The sequence below is a fragment of the Giraffa tippelskirchi genome, chromosome 12 (assembly GCF_054371585.1).
Source record: "Giraffa tippelskirchi isolate mGirTip1 chromosome 12, T2T-mGirTip1v1.2.pri, whole genome shotgun sequence".
Taxonomy (NCBI): domain Eukaryota; kingdom Metazoa; phylum Chordata; class Mammalia; order Artiodactyla; family Giraffidae; genus Giraffa; species Giraffa tippelskirchi.
Window position 1 is genome coordinate 2,610,600 of NC_137286.1, and position 13,943 is coordinate 2,624,542.

Here is a 13,943-nt window from a genome sequence, read left to right on the forward strand (position 1 = left end):
AAAGCCAGTTGGGGCTCCTCTGCCACAAGGGCCTCCCGCATCCCTGTCTCAGCCCTCGCTGCTGGTGGGCCCCTGAGGAGGAGGGGCTTTTGCCTGTTTTATGGAAAATGTAGTCAGAGGAGCAGATGCCTTTTCTAAGATAGCAGGGCTACCAGGTGTCCCACTTAGAGCTTGACTCCCCCGAATGGAGGGAAACCAGGACTTTCCCTGGTCCCCGCAGCCCCGTGGCCACCTCCTGCCGATTTGGGAAGAGAACGCGGTGACCCTTCCCTGGACCGTTTACATGCTTATCGATCGTTCCCACTAGAAATCAAGACAGACTGCACACCAGGTTCCGGAGTGCTCTAAGCAACAGACGAATGATGGGCTGACTGTTTTAAAAACCGTTTAGCCAAAAATAGGGTTGACTATCAGATCTTTAAAGAGTTATGACTTTCTAAGCCCTAGTAATAGAATTATAGGAAAAGTGAAGCTGGTTTTATTAAAAGTAATAATTGCTATAAAATAAAAATGGCGCAGTTCTGAGGAACAGAGGCGGCAGAGCAGAGGTCTGGTGTCACAGTTGTTGTGTCTGACAAAACCAGAGTAGAGAACAAGAGCACAGCTGGTTAAAAAGGGTGAAGCAGACGTCATGAATGGATAGTTAACATCCCAGGGCATACAGCCGGATATGGGAGAACATTACCTCAGCAGGCATCAAAGAATCTTTTAATTTTGAAGGAAGACGAGGCATCAGTGTGGGGTGGAAGGGAGGTTAGGAACCAGATAAAATGTTAGCGCCCAGAGGAGAGTCCTGGAATTTCACCCTAAAAATTAACTTAAAATAGTAAAAAAAAAAAAAAAAAAAGAAAGAAAAATCTGTGTGCATGAAAAGTTTATTGCAAATTTATTAATCATAAGGAAATAATTTTAAAGAATTAAACCTTTAACCTCTGCATCAGGTGGACACACAATTTTAAGTTGTGGGTGTGTCAACTTACTGAAATATTATGCAGCTGTTAAAATGATAGTTGAGTGGTTTAGAAACATGAAAAATGTAAGAAATTAAAAACAAAATATGAAAAATAGCAATACGAACATTTACTGTGTCTGTGGTCAAGGGCTGGAATGGGAACATGAGAAGTTACAAGGATTTGTGGCACAGTTAGGGATGGAGTTGTATTTGATCTCCATGAACCCTGCTGTTGGACCGGCGCGTTTATGACAGTGGCCAGCAGGCTGTGAGTCTCCGGGGTTTTTGCAGCAGAGTGCCGCGCGCTGTGTGGAACCCTTGCCAGGAGCAGTATCTGCCAGGCACACCACTTGCGCACGAGGCTCAGCTCCTTCCCAGGAGGGCCGCAGCATCGCCTTCCCAGGCTTGCTCTCCTGCTGGGGGAGTAGGGCACGCCGGCTCTGTCGGGAGTGTCTTCTTCACCGTAAAATGAAGGTACCATTTGGTTCCCCCAGAAGATGCTGAGAGAGGTGATGGCTTTCAGTGGTGGTTGAAAGTCCCTATTTCCATGAGGATTCCTGGGAATGGATATTTTGGGTGATGTTTGAAGTAAATCTTGAGGCGCCATAGGTGACCTTTTAAGTTCTAGCTCAAGGGTTTTCTTTAGCCTTGCTTCCCCCCCTGAATAATTCAGCCCCAGTGCGTTCTGTTCCCTAATCTCACTGCTGATGGGTATTTACAGTGGCGGCGGCGGTAATTTACTACCAGCAGGAGCCAAGAACCTTCTGCTGCTCTTTGTTCCTTGGATCAGCGAACCTTGCTTGTCAGATCTTGGTGGACTAAGCAGCTATTTAAGGAGAGAAGAATTGAGTTAGATGATGAATGTGGAGCTCAATTGGAAGTCCAGAAAAGATGAGATTTGCAGGTTTTGGGGGAGATAATGTAGGTGCCCATGCAGTTATAACAGACAACCCAGAGACAACCCTCGTACGTTTGCCCATGTCCCCCCAGGGGAGTGCTGGCGAAGCTGTCATCGTGGAGGACCTGAAGGAGAGCGGTGCAGGACGTCTGCACGGACACAGGCCTGAAGGCCTGAGGCTGTGAGTGGTGTGAGGGCCAGGCGAGGGCGGGCGGACAGCGGTCCCGCTGCGTTCTGCCTCGGTGGGGCTCCCGGCCCTGGGGCTGCTCTGACAGCTCACCACCAGCTGGGAGCTCCGGAGCAGCAGAGAGTCCCTGTTCTGCCACAGCTCTGGGGCCAGAAGTCCCAAGTCGGGGTCAGCGGGGCCATGCTCCTTCTGAAGGCCCTTGGGGAGAGCCTGTCCCTCCTTCTCCCAGCGTCTGGCGGCGGCAGCGGTTGCGGGCGTCCCTTGCTTGTAGCTGAATCCCTGGACTCTGTGCCTCTGTCTTCATGTGACTCCCTCAGTCTCTCTGGTTTAGGTTCTCTGTATGCGGACACCAGTCATGCTGGGTTTAGGGCCCACCCCGTTCCGTTTGGAACCTCCTCTTAGCTTGATGACATCCGCAGAGACCCCACTTCCAAGTCAGGTCACATCCACAGGTGTTGGGGAGACACTGTTCAACCCGGTCCACGTTCCACATAAACCTGGCTCCGTTTTCTTCTCCCTGAAGTGTGGGTGATCGCACAGTGAACCTCAAGAACGGCGTGCGGCACCGCCAGGGGCTCCAGCGACTCAGGGTGGTTACTGGGAGTCGGGAGAGTGCCTGGAGCCCTGCATCTGCCCCCTGGTCCTGCAGGCTGACGTGTGGCACCCAGAGCTCATGGACCTGGCCGGCCGGGCCTGTGCTGCCCTGCAGGAGAGGCGAACGTCCACAGCTCGCTCAGTGGGGAGAACTCCACTGCCCTGAGTTTCCCAGGGGGCCTTTGTTGTGATGGTGTTTGTTATGACACATATCGAAGTACGTGTGCCAGTATGAATGCCCACCTTAATCTGGCGTAAATGCTGACCCTCCAGATGTCCATGACTTCTCAGATGTTGGTGGTTAGTCGCTACGTTGTGTCCACCTCTTTTGCAGCCCCACAGGCTGTCCATGGCATTTCCCAGGCAAGAATACTGGAGTGGGCTGCCATTTCCTTCTGCAGGGATTGAGCCCACTTTTCCTGCATTGGCAGGGGGATTCTTTACCACTGAGTTGCCAAGGAAACCCTTAGAGATACTCAGTTCAGTTCAGTCGCTCATTTGTGTCCGACTCTTTGCAACTCCATGAACCGGAGTACACCAGGCCTCCCTGTCCGTCACCAACTCCTGGAGTCCACCCAAACCCATGCCCATTGAGTCGGTGATGCCATCCAACCATCTCATCCTCTGTTGTCCCCTTCTCCTGCCCTCAATCTTTCCCAGCATCAGGGTCTTTTCAAATGAGTCAGTTCTTCGCATCAAGTGGCCAAAGTATTGGAGTTTCAGCTTCAGCATCAGTCCTTCCAATGAATATTCAGGACTGATCTCCTTTAGGATGGACTGGTTGGATCTCCTTGCAGTCCAAGGGACTCTCAAGAGTCTTCTCCAATACCACAGTTCAAAAGCATCAATTCTTTGGCACTCAGCTTTCTTTATAGTCCAGCTTACATACAAGTTGGACTATAAACAAGAAACTTAGAGCCCAACTTTTTTCATAGTCCAACTTACAGATATTACATGTTTTAAAAAGTATTCATTTAAAAAGTAAACTGCTTCTAAATAAAGTATAACTTCTTAGAATGCCCCAATCAATAAAATTTTTATCTGTTATCAACTTATTAGAGTAAATTGTTAATTTGACTTCTTTTCATTTGTAGCTAAACCATTTACACAACTGGTGAAGGAAATGCAGCTTCATCGAGAAGACTTTGAGATCATTAAAGTGATTGGAAGAGGTGCTTTTGGTGAGGTAAGGTAGACTTCTTTCCTCCCTCCCTCCCTCCCTCCTTCCCATCCTTCAGTTTTACCTAGCAACTCTTATCTAGCCTTTCTAGGGTCCTGTATGTTGATTTTGAGATGAGGTAATTATTGGTATCATTTGGAGGGGTCTTGGTGGATAAAATCTGAAAGAACTAAAGAGAAAAAACAATAAAAACAAAAAGGTGGTGACTGGTGAATTACCCTAAATAGTGTCTGGACCAAAATAGTTCTTTCCGACAGAGCAAGTTTTTAAAATTATGCATTTGTCAATTGGAGAAAGTCTTGGCAGTCATTCTAGGAAAAAAGAACCATCGTCTCAGGCGTGCTCACTGTTGGTGGCCTGCCCGCCGCCTGTCCGTCCTCGTGGGGTTGTGAGTCCAGGCGTGTGTGTGTGTGTGTTGGAGGTGCAGAGGTCAGCGGCCTGTGCGCCCAGTCCTCGGGCTGGAGCTGCTGACCTCCTGCCTCCGCGCTCAGCGCCCTCCGGGGGCCGCCCAGCAGCGGGCCATGATCCAGTGCATTTGCAGCGGGCCCTTCACTGAACTGCTCCCTCGGTTTTGCCTCAGTGCTCCTGGGCCGGGAGCTGCCTGTGTTGATGAGCCGAGCGCTCTGTCACGTCCCAGCCGCGCGGGCTCTGCCCGCCAGTGACCTGGCAGACTGAGACGGCGTTTGCCGTGCGCGGCGTACGCTTCACATGGGGCGAAATACACGCGGAAGGAAGCAGAGCAGGATTTAGTGAGATGGCTTCTTTGCTCTGGAGTTTCTCATGACTGCTGTGGACTGGCATCTGTTTTAGAAACCATCTCAGCATTTTTGATGTTTCTTGTGCTATCAGCACCTGATGACAGCCCTGCTGCATGCGCAGGGCTTCAGTAGGACACACAGAAAGAGGGCTGCTATGAAAACGCTGTCAGAACACCCGCGTGAGCGAGCCGGGCCGCCGGCGTGAGTGTGGGTGGTTTGTGTCCTGCTGTTGTTTCTTCCTTGGAAACCCCCAGCCTCGGTCAGACCCCGGCCCCACGCTCTGGGGGGGGCCTGTCTCATCCTCATACCTTCTTCTCCTCCCCCAGCCCTGAGAGCGGATCTCTCCAGGCCACAGGGGAAGGGGGCGTCCTGCCACTGGGGGCAGCTCTGACCAGGGGCGAGCCCAGATCGGCTGTGGGCTGGAGCAGGACGGGGTTGTTGGCTGTTGCTTTCAGATACTGAGGTGTACCTCCCCGTGAGATGCACAGATCTGGGTGAACGGTTCCAGTTATGACAGCCGTCTGCTCCTCTGCAATCAGCTCCCCAGTCAGTATGGAGCATCCTATTCCCAGGGAAGTCCTTCCTCTTTCTCCCCAGAGCCCCCACCTCCTGGGAGCCCCACCCGAACCCAGCAGGGAGCTTGGCGGAGAAACAGCAGAGCTCTTTTCGAAGTAAAACCCAGCTCAGTTCAACCTTCCACTGACTGTCTCCCCTGTACCAGGAGTGGGCCGGTCTGCTGGGCACAGTGCTGGCCACACAGAGCTCCTCACTGACAGCAAGCCCTTTAGGGTGTCAGGGGTGGGGGGCAGGAGGAGACCCCAGGGCATGACAGAGATGGCCTTCGGGAGGAAAAAACGGAAGTACAAGAGAGGGCGTTGTTGTGCCAGAATAGTTGACAGTTATTTTTAGCTCTCTTCTTTGCCAAAGAATTTAATGCAAACATCAGTTTCCGATATTCAAAGAAGATAACATTGATCACCTTTCAGTTCCTCCCGGATCAAGAGAGACGCATCCCTGGAGTCCAGCCTTTGCTCCCTCTGCAGGTTTAGCAGCTTCTTTGTGTGAGGCACACAGTCACCCCGCCCTGGGCCTGGGTCCCAAACCAGCCCTCCTCACGCAGGTTCCTGTGTCCATCAGGCTCACCTGCACACGAGCGCTGCACTCGCCAGCGCAGCTGGAGTCCTGGGCTCTGTGGCTCACCTTCCCACCACCGCCGTTCCTCCCTGGAGTGGTCTTGTCATCATGTACCTTAAATGTGGCCCAGTTTTAGCTTCTCTGTCTCAAAAGCACCAAGCGGATTGTGGAAATGAGGATGCCCTAATCGTTGTGTCCTGAGTGTTCTTCACATGTGTTTCTAATTGAATGATTGTTTCCTCGTGACAAACCAGGGATGGGTGAGAGTCTGTGTGCAAATCTGCCTTGTGTGTGCACCAGTACACAGACAGGTGTGCGTACCTGTGCATAGGCAGGTGTGTGCACTTGTGCTTCTGACACCATGGTGGCCCTGTTCAAGAGCCCTGCCTGTAGGAAGAACTTGCAGAGTCCACTTGGGGTGGAGTATGACCCTCTTATCTCAAAATTGTAGCGGAGCTCAGCGAAATGTTTCTAGGTCAGCCAAGGCTTGGAGTCTCAGGGTGTTGGCTTGTTCCTGAGCTTTGAACATGTCTCTGTCCTCCCCTCAGTGTGGAGAAGCGACCCGGGAGGTTCCTCTGACCCTGGTACTACACTGGGGGCTCACTCCCCAGCTTCCAAGGTGCAGTGCCCAGGGCCGTGGCTTTGGACGTGACGGCAGGTCCCCGAGGGTGACCATGTGCCAGGCACCACAGGCCTCACATGCTTTCACAGGCACAGAGAAGATGAGAGACTGAGGCCCAGAGCGGGGGCCCTGGCCCCAGGGTGGGCTGTGGAGGGCAGCACTGACCCCTACCTGCCTGACCCAAAGCCTGTGTGTCCAGCCACCCTGCCCTGCCACCCCTTGTTCTAGAATGACTTAAAGAAGCAAAGCTTTGAAGGCTTTGTTTAGAAACAGGTTCAAATTAACAGAACAGATGTGTGCATAGAACGGTTCAGGGATCAGTCCAGCCCTTTACTCAGATGCCCTTTCGTTGATGTTTTATCTCATTTTCTTGATCATATTATAGCTGTGCTGCTCTTGCTTGAGCTCCCTCCCCCCTCCTTCCCTGCGTGTGTGTGTGTGTGTGTGTGTGTGTGTATGTGTGTGTGTGTGTGTGTGTGTGTGTGTTTTATCAGAACCGTTGTGCATGTTATCGGAAAGTGGTCTGTGCCCTGGCAGGGCTCCTCTGCAGAGCTACGCTCCCTTGTGATCTGCGTCTCATTCCCGCAAGGTCTAGATCGTCACCGACACCTGTCATTTTCAGAATCTCATTCTTTTCCCTGAAGGTTAACAGCTCTACTCATCTCGCCAGGTTAGACTATTTCTGTACCAAGTACTACATAGTTGTTTTTTTTTTTTTGTCCATTTGATATCTCACCCACCCAGGTGATAGCTAATTCCCAGGAAGAAATAGGCACTCCTTACTTGATGATGGAGTGTGCCCAGAGTTCCTGTTCTGAGACATGTCGGAGAGCCCACGAAGCGTTCATTTGTTGCTGTTATTTGTTGTTATTCTTAACTTATTCAGAGTTGCAGCAAATTTGGCCAGTGGTTTCTAAACCGGCCGTGAACAGACAGCAGCTTAGGTGTGGTGTGAGGGGAGCGGCCCTTGGAGTGGCAGTGATGGGGTGACGGGGGTGAGGGCCGGAGGGTGGTCACGGGCACTCGTGGGGAGGGGGCCCTGGCCAGGCGCCCAGCAGTGCAGGGCACGTACCTCCAACCCTCTGCAGGCTCCGGGAGGACTATATCTAATTGTGACCATCGTTGTAAGACAGTCCTTCCCAGCACACGCCTGAGGGAGTGAGGCCCTACCCCTCCTTAGTCGTGTTGTTTAACCCCTGTGCACCTCAGGTGGCACACCTGTGAAGGTATTGGAAATAGCCACCACCTAGGACTATGGAGAGGGTTAGCTGAGAGAGAGTGGGTCCACTGCTTGGCACAGCTCTGGGCACAGGTGGTGTTCTGTGCATGTCAGCTCCCGTGGTCACTGTGATGATGTTGCTGTATGGTGCTGATTAGAAAGCAGGGGAATAAGTAGTTCACTTTTGGAACTGTCAGTGCCATCCCTGTGTGTGGCAGCCCCTGGCAGCAGAGCCCAGGTGCAGGGGTTACTATCATTGCTTATGGTTTTGTGATGGGGACTCAGGGCAATGAGTGATTGATAACGACCCAGATAATCATGATGGTGTGATCACTCACCTAGAGCCAGACATCCTGGAATGCAAAGTCAAGTGGGCCTTAGGAAGCATCACTATGAACAAAGCTAGTGGAGGTGGGATGGAATTGCAGCTGAGCTATTTCAAATCCTAAAAGATGATGCTGTGAAAGTGCTGCACTCACTATGCCAGCAAATTTGGAGAATTCAGCAATGGTCACAGGACTGGAAAAGGTCAGTTTTCATTCCAATTCCAAAGAAAGGCAACGCTAAAGAATGCTCAAACTACCGCACAATTGCACTCATCTCACACGCTAGTAAAATAATGCTCAAAATTCTCCAAGCCAGGCTTCAACAGTACATGAACCATGAATTTCCAGATGTTCAAGCTGGATTTAGAAAAGGCAGAGGAACCAGAGATCAAATTGTCAACATCCGTTGGATCATTGAAAAAGCAAGAGAGTTCCAGAAAAACATCTATTTCAGCTTTATTGTCTATGCCAAAGCCTTTGACTATATGGATCACAATAAACTGTGGAAAATTCTGAGAGATGGGAATACCAGACCACCTGACCTGCCTCTTGAGAAACCTGTATGCAGGTCAGGAAGCAACAGTTAGAACTGGACATGGAACAACAGACTGGTTCCAAACAGAAAAAGGAGTACATCAAGGCTGCATATTGTCACCCTGCTTATTTAACTTATATGCAGAGTACATCATGAGAAACGCTGGGCTGGATGAAGCACAAGCTGGAATCAGGATTGCCAGGAGAAGTGTCAGTAACCTCAGATATGCAGATGACACCTCCCTTATGGCAGAAAGCGAAGAGGAACTGAAGAGCCTCTTGATGAAAGTGAAAGAGGAGAGTGAAAAAGTTGGCTTAAAACTCAACATTCAGAAAACTGAGATCACGGTCCCATTACTTCATGGCAAATAGATGGGGAAACAGTGGAAACAGCGGCACGCTTTATTTTGGGGGGCTCCAAAATCCCTGCAGATGGTGACTGCAGCCATGAAATTAAAAGACGCTTGCTCCTTGGAAGAAAAGTTATGACAAATCTAGACAGCATATTGAAAAGCAGAGACATTACTTTGCCAACAAAGGTCCGTCTAGTCAAAGCTATGGTTTTTCCAGTGGTCATGTATGGATGTGAGAGTTGGACCATAAAGAAAGGTGAGTGCTAAAGAACTGATGCTCTTGAACCGTGGTGTTGGAGAAGACTCTTGAGAGTCCCTTGGACAGCAAGGAGATCCAACCAGTCCATCCCAGAGGAGATCAGTCCTGAATATTCATTGGAAGGACTGATGCTGAAGCTGAAACTCCAATACTTTGGCCACCTGATGCAAAGAACTGACTCTTTTGAAAAGACCCTGATGCTGAGAAAGATTGAAGGTGGGAGAAGAAGGGGATGACAGAGTATGAGATGGTTGGATGGCATCACTGACTTAATGGACATGAGTTTGAGAAAACTCTGGGAGTTGGTGATGGACAGGGAGGCCTGGTGTGCTGCAGTCCATGGGGTCGGAAAGAGTCAGACACGAGTGACTCAACTGAACTGAGGATGTGCCATACGATGGTGCAGACATCACATCTCATGTGCAGCAGTGGAAGAATTGATCTGAGATTTCATGGAGATCAGAAGTCCAAGAGGACTTCCTGGACGAGGTGGCATTTGAATTATACCTTGAAGAATACAGCTGACAACCAGCAGGTTGAGGGCTAATAACTATGTACCTGAACCATCCTGAGCATGTTGAACGTGTCGAGTCTTTTGATACACATAGCAGTCTTAGGCCAGTCCTGCTGTTGTCCATTTCCTAGTTGTAGAAACTAAGGCACAAAGAAGTGAATCTGCCCAGGTTACACTTTGGAGCCCCCTGTAGGGAAAGAGCAAATTAGCCAAGATGGCAGTGGTCAGGCTGTCTTGTCCCACAGCCTCTCGCCCCGCGTTCTGTCAATACATGGTTATGTAACAGCTGAGATCACATATGGCACCACACATGCATGTCACGACGTACCCCACCGGCCCCTTCTGTTCTGTAAATGTGTGTAAGTTCCACCTGAAGAGCCCTTGCAGCTACGTTGTGGTCTGCATTAGGGCTGCTGTGCCAGCCCAGAGAGAACTCGTCTGCGGTTCCTACGGCTCCTCAAGTTTTCTTCCAGCTTCCCCACTTGCGCCCACACGGGGTTCAGCGAACAGTGAGATACAGCAAGACATCCCCTGCCCGTTACTCAGCTCCCTCGTAAGAAAAAATCCCGGAGGCGAGCCCTGGTGCGTGCAGGGCTGGCTGTGGGACTGAGAGGTGGAGGTGGGTGGGTGTGCGGGGAGATGAAGCCCAGAATGTAGGAGGGGAGCTCGGGAGCTGCTGACAGAATGCGAAGCCATCGCTGTGCAGACGCCCAGACCCGAGGAGAGGCTGGCAGACCGCGTGCTCTGGCTTCAGCTCTGAAGTGACGGGGCCACGCCAGCGAGTGAGCTCACTCAGGCCACATGTGCCTAAACCAGCTTTTCTTGTTTTTTTTTTAATCAATTTCTTTTTATTTCTGGCTACATGGGTCTTTGTGGCTGCTTGGGCTTTCTCGAGCTGCGAGAGAGCAGGGGCTGCTCTTGGCTCTGCTGCTCAGACCTCTCCCTGCGGTGGCCTCCCCTGTGGCCGGGCGCAGGGCGCGGCTCTAGGTGTGGGGGCTCTGGGTGTGCGGGCTGTGCTTGCTCCGAGGCACGTGCGGCCTTCCCAGACCGGGGACTGAACCTGTGTCCCCAGCGCTGGCCGGTGGATTCTCACCCACTGTGTCACCAGGGAAGTCCTAAAGTCAAGTTTTGATGCTTAGAAAGGCAAATCTTTACTTATATAGAAAACTTTACTTTCCTTAACAGCTCATTTTCCAGGGTTTCCAGGCAGTTAGGTTTTCACTGTAATTAATGAGATGTGCTACTGACCTTTTGTGCTTCGTTAACTGAATTTTTATCGGACTCTTATTCGTATGACAGGTCGCCGTTGTCAGAATGAAGAGCACTGAACGAATATACGCCATGAAAATCCTCAACAAGTGGGAAATGCTGAAAAGAGCAGAGGTAAGGTGGCGTCTGAAATAGATCCGTAAACAGGCGGTTTCTGTCAGGAAAGGTCTGACGAAGCCCAGCTGGTAAGAACCGCAGTCCTTGCACGTCTGGACCTTCCTTCCATCTGTCCATCCTTCCTTCCTTTTGTCTGTCCTTCCTTCCTTCCGTCTGTCCGTCCTTCTTTCCTTCCGTCTGCCCGTCCTTCCTTCCGTCTGTCCGTCCTTCCTTCCTTCCGTCCGTCCTTCCTTCCGTCTGTCCTTTCTTCTGTCTGTCCTTCCTTCCGTCTGTCTGTCCTTCCTTCCTTCTGTCCGTCCTTCCGTCTGTCCGTCCTTCCTTCCTTCCGTCCGTCCTTCCTTCCTTCCGTCCGCCCGTCCTTCCTTCCGTCCGCCCGTCCTTCCTTCCGTCCGCCCGTCCTTCCTTCCGTCCGTCCGTCCTTCCTTCCGTCTGTCCTTCCTTCCTTCCGTCTGTCCTTCCTTCCTTCCTTCTGTCTGTCCTTCCTCGATGAGAGCCGCTGCTTTCTGTTGTCAGGTGTCAGCTCTCGAGCGCCCCCCTCAGGTGTGTCTGCGGGGGCAGCGGTCCAGTGGTGGGGACTCCCGCGCTTCCACCGCATGGGGCGTGGGTTCAGCCCCTTCGGGGAGCTGAGCTGCCACATGCCTGGTGCAGCCAGGAGAAAACCCTCAGGCACCTTATCTCAGTCCTGCTCCCGCTGCAGAAGGGATTCTTGGATCTGGGAATGTTTTGTCCTCCCTCGTCTAGGGGAGGGAAGGTTATAAGTAAAAGCAGGTGACCGCTGCACAGCAGCCTGTTTCTTTCTTCCTCGTCCACCGGGGTGGCGGCTGTTTCCTGCCCCTGGCCTCGCTCTCCCTCGCCCCCCACCCCGGCCCTCACCAGACCCGCCTCCTCTGCACCCAGGCCACTGTCGCCCTTTGTCTGCCCTGGGCGCTCCCCTCCAGACCCACCACCTCCTCCTCTGGAAATTTCTTCTCATCCCGTCACTCTGAACCCTCCTGGTAACTTTGGGGGGCCCCTTTGCTCTTTTCCTGGATGTTTACCTGCTGACACTGGTGGCCACGCTGTATGGACAGTACATGCCACTGCTAACAGCCACGCGGCTCTCCTGAGCGCAGGCTGTCCCTCCTCCCTCACTGGTGCTCCCGCCTCGGCACCCTGCTGGTGTCAGGTCCGTCCTCTTAAACCACATGTGGCTCCTCCCCTCCCCTGTCCACACCCGTGTCCTCTTTCCAGATGCAGCACCCATCGCAAGGTCTTACACGGGTTACTGCTCAAACGTGTGTTGGTTGACTGAGTTGTCACTGATGTTGTGGTCACCTGGACTCGAAATGCAGGTGTCCCATGACTCAGCCTTCTCTGCCCCCTCCCTGCCCCTGCCCCTGCCCCATCCACTCCGCGTCCCTCCCCGGGGGCTGTGGCCTCAGAGCCTCTGTCTGCTCGGGGCTGCGCTCTGCAGTCGCTTTTGCAGTGGACACAGCCTGGCTTTCTCCCCACTTCTTCACAGACGGCCTGTTTCCGGGAGGAGCGTGATGTGCTGGTGAACGGGGACTGTCAGTGGATCACCACGCTGCACTACGCCTTCCAGGACGAGAACTACCTGGTAGGTGTGGGCCTCCGCGGGCCCTGTCCGGTGACACCTTTCCCAGGGGTTCCGACTCCTGTGTGCCGCCCCTGAAAACGAGGACAGCTCTGGAGCTGTCGTTGCCTAAGTGTGCGTTTGACGGTAAAACCGAGGGTTTGTTCTCACGTGATCACCAGGTGGCCTTCTTCCCTCTGATCATTAGATAACACGCTTATTTTCTTCACTTGGTTTATTATAAAATGGGGGTTTTCTCTCTTGAATTACATGTCAGAATAAGAAACTGTGGGAATTCAGAACGTTTGAACCTTGAACTGAGTGGCTTTTTCTGTCACGTTTGCCTGATGGTCACGTCGGGTGGCAGGTGCTAGTTTACAGCCCTCCCCACTGGGGCTGCTGACATAGGTTTGGGGGTGACTCTTGGTCCCCGTGTTCTTGTCAGCTGTTTGTTCTGACTGGAGCTGGGCTCACTTGCAGTGTTGGCTCCTCACTTTGTGGGTAGGATGAGCTTGGACGTGTAAGACAACAGGTGCAGAAGACACGCAGACGGCTAACAGACACGTGAATAGATGCTCAGCATCCCTCATTATCAGAGAAATGCAGATCAAAACCACAATGAGGTACCATCTCACACCAGTCAGAACAGCTGCTATCAAAACGTCTCCAAACCGTAAATGCTGGAGAGGGTGTGGAGAAAAGGGAACCTTTTACACTCTTGGTGGGAATGCAAAGTAGTACAGCCACTATGGAGAACAGTGTGGAGATTCCTTAAAAAACTGGAAATAGAACTGCCATACGACTGCCAGTCCCACTGCTGGGCATTCACACCGAGGAAACCAAAATTGAAAGAGACCCGTGTACCCCAGTGTTCATCGCAGCACTGTTTCCAATAGCCAGGACATGGAAGCAACCTAGATGTCCATCAGCAGATGAGTGGATAAGGAAGATGTGGTGCATATACACAATGGAATATTATTCAGCTTATTCAAAAGAACACATTTGAATCAGTACTAATGAGATGAATGAAACTGGAGCCTATTATACAGAGTGAAGTAAGTCAGAAGGAAAAACACCAATACAGTATGTTAATGCATGTATATAGAATTTAGAAAAATGGTAACGACAATCCTATATGTGAGATACCAAAAGAGACGCAGATATAAAGAACAGACTTTTGGACTCTGTGGGAGAAGGCAAGGGTGGGACGATTTGAGAGAATGGCATTGAAACATGTATATTACCATATGTGAAGTAGATGTCCAGTCCAAGCTTGATGCATGAAACAGGGCACTCACAGCCGGTGCACTGGGACCACCCAGAGGGAGGGGATGGGGAGGGAGGTGGGAGGGGGGTTCGAGATAGTGCGGACACATGTACACCTGTGTCAATATATGGCAGAAACCACCACTATGTTGTAAAGTAATTAGCCTCCAATTGTAATAAATTAATTA

The 13,943-nt window shown here is 51.5% G+C and overlaps 1 protein-coding gene across 5 annotated transcripts in view; it reads left to right on the plus strand.

Annotated features, from left to right (window-relative positions):
- Positions 1–13,943, plus strand: part of CDC42BPB (CDC42 binding protein kinase beta) — a 109,857-nt gene that overhangs the window by 44,940 nt on the left and 50,974 nt on the right. For all 5 annotated transcript variants that reach the window (XR_014070900.1, XM_081548681.1, XM_081548679.1 and 2 more), the window contains 3 exons: positions 3,726–3,817; positions 10,830–10,913; positions 12,418–12,513. Coding sequence is in view for 4 of the 5 variants with exons in the window: in XM_081548681.1 (XP_081404807.1) it covers positions 3,726–3,817; positions 10,830–10,913; positions 12,418–12,513 (272 nt within the window). In the remaining variant the exon portion in view is untranslated. The remainder of the gene's footprint in view (positions 1–3,725; positions 3,818–10,829; positions 10,914–12,417; positions 12,514–13,943) is intronic.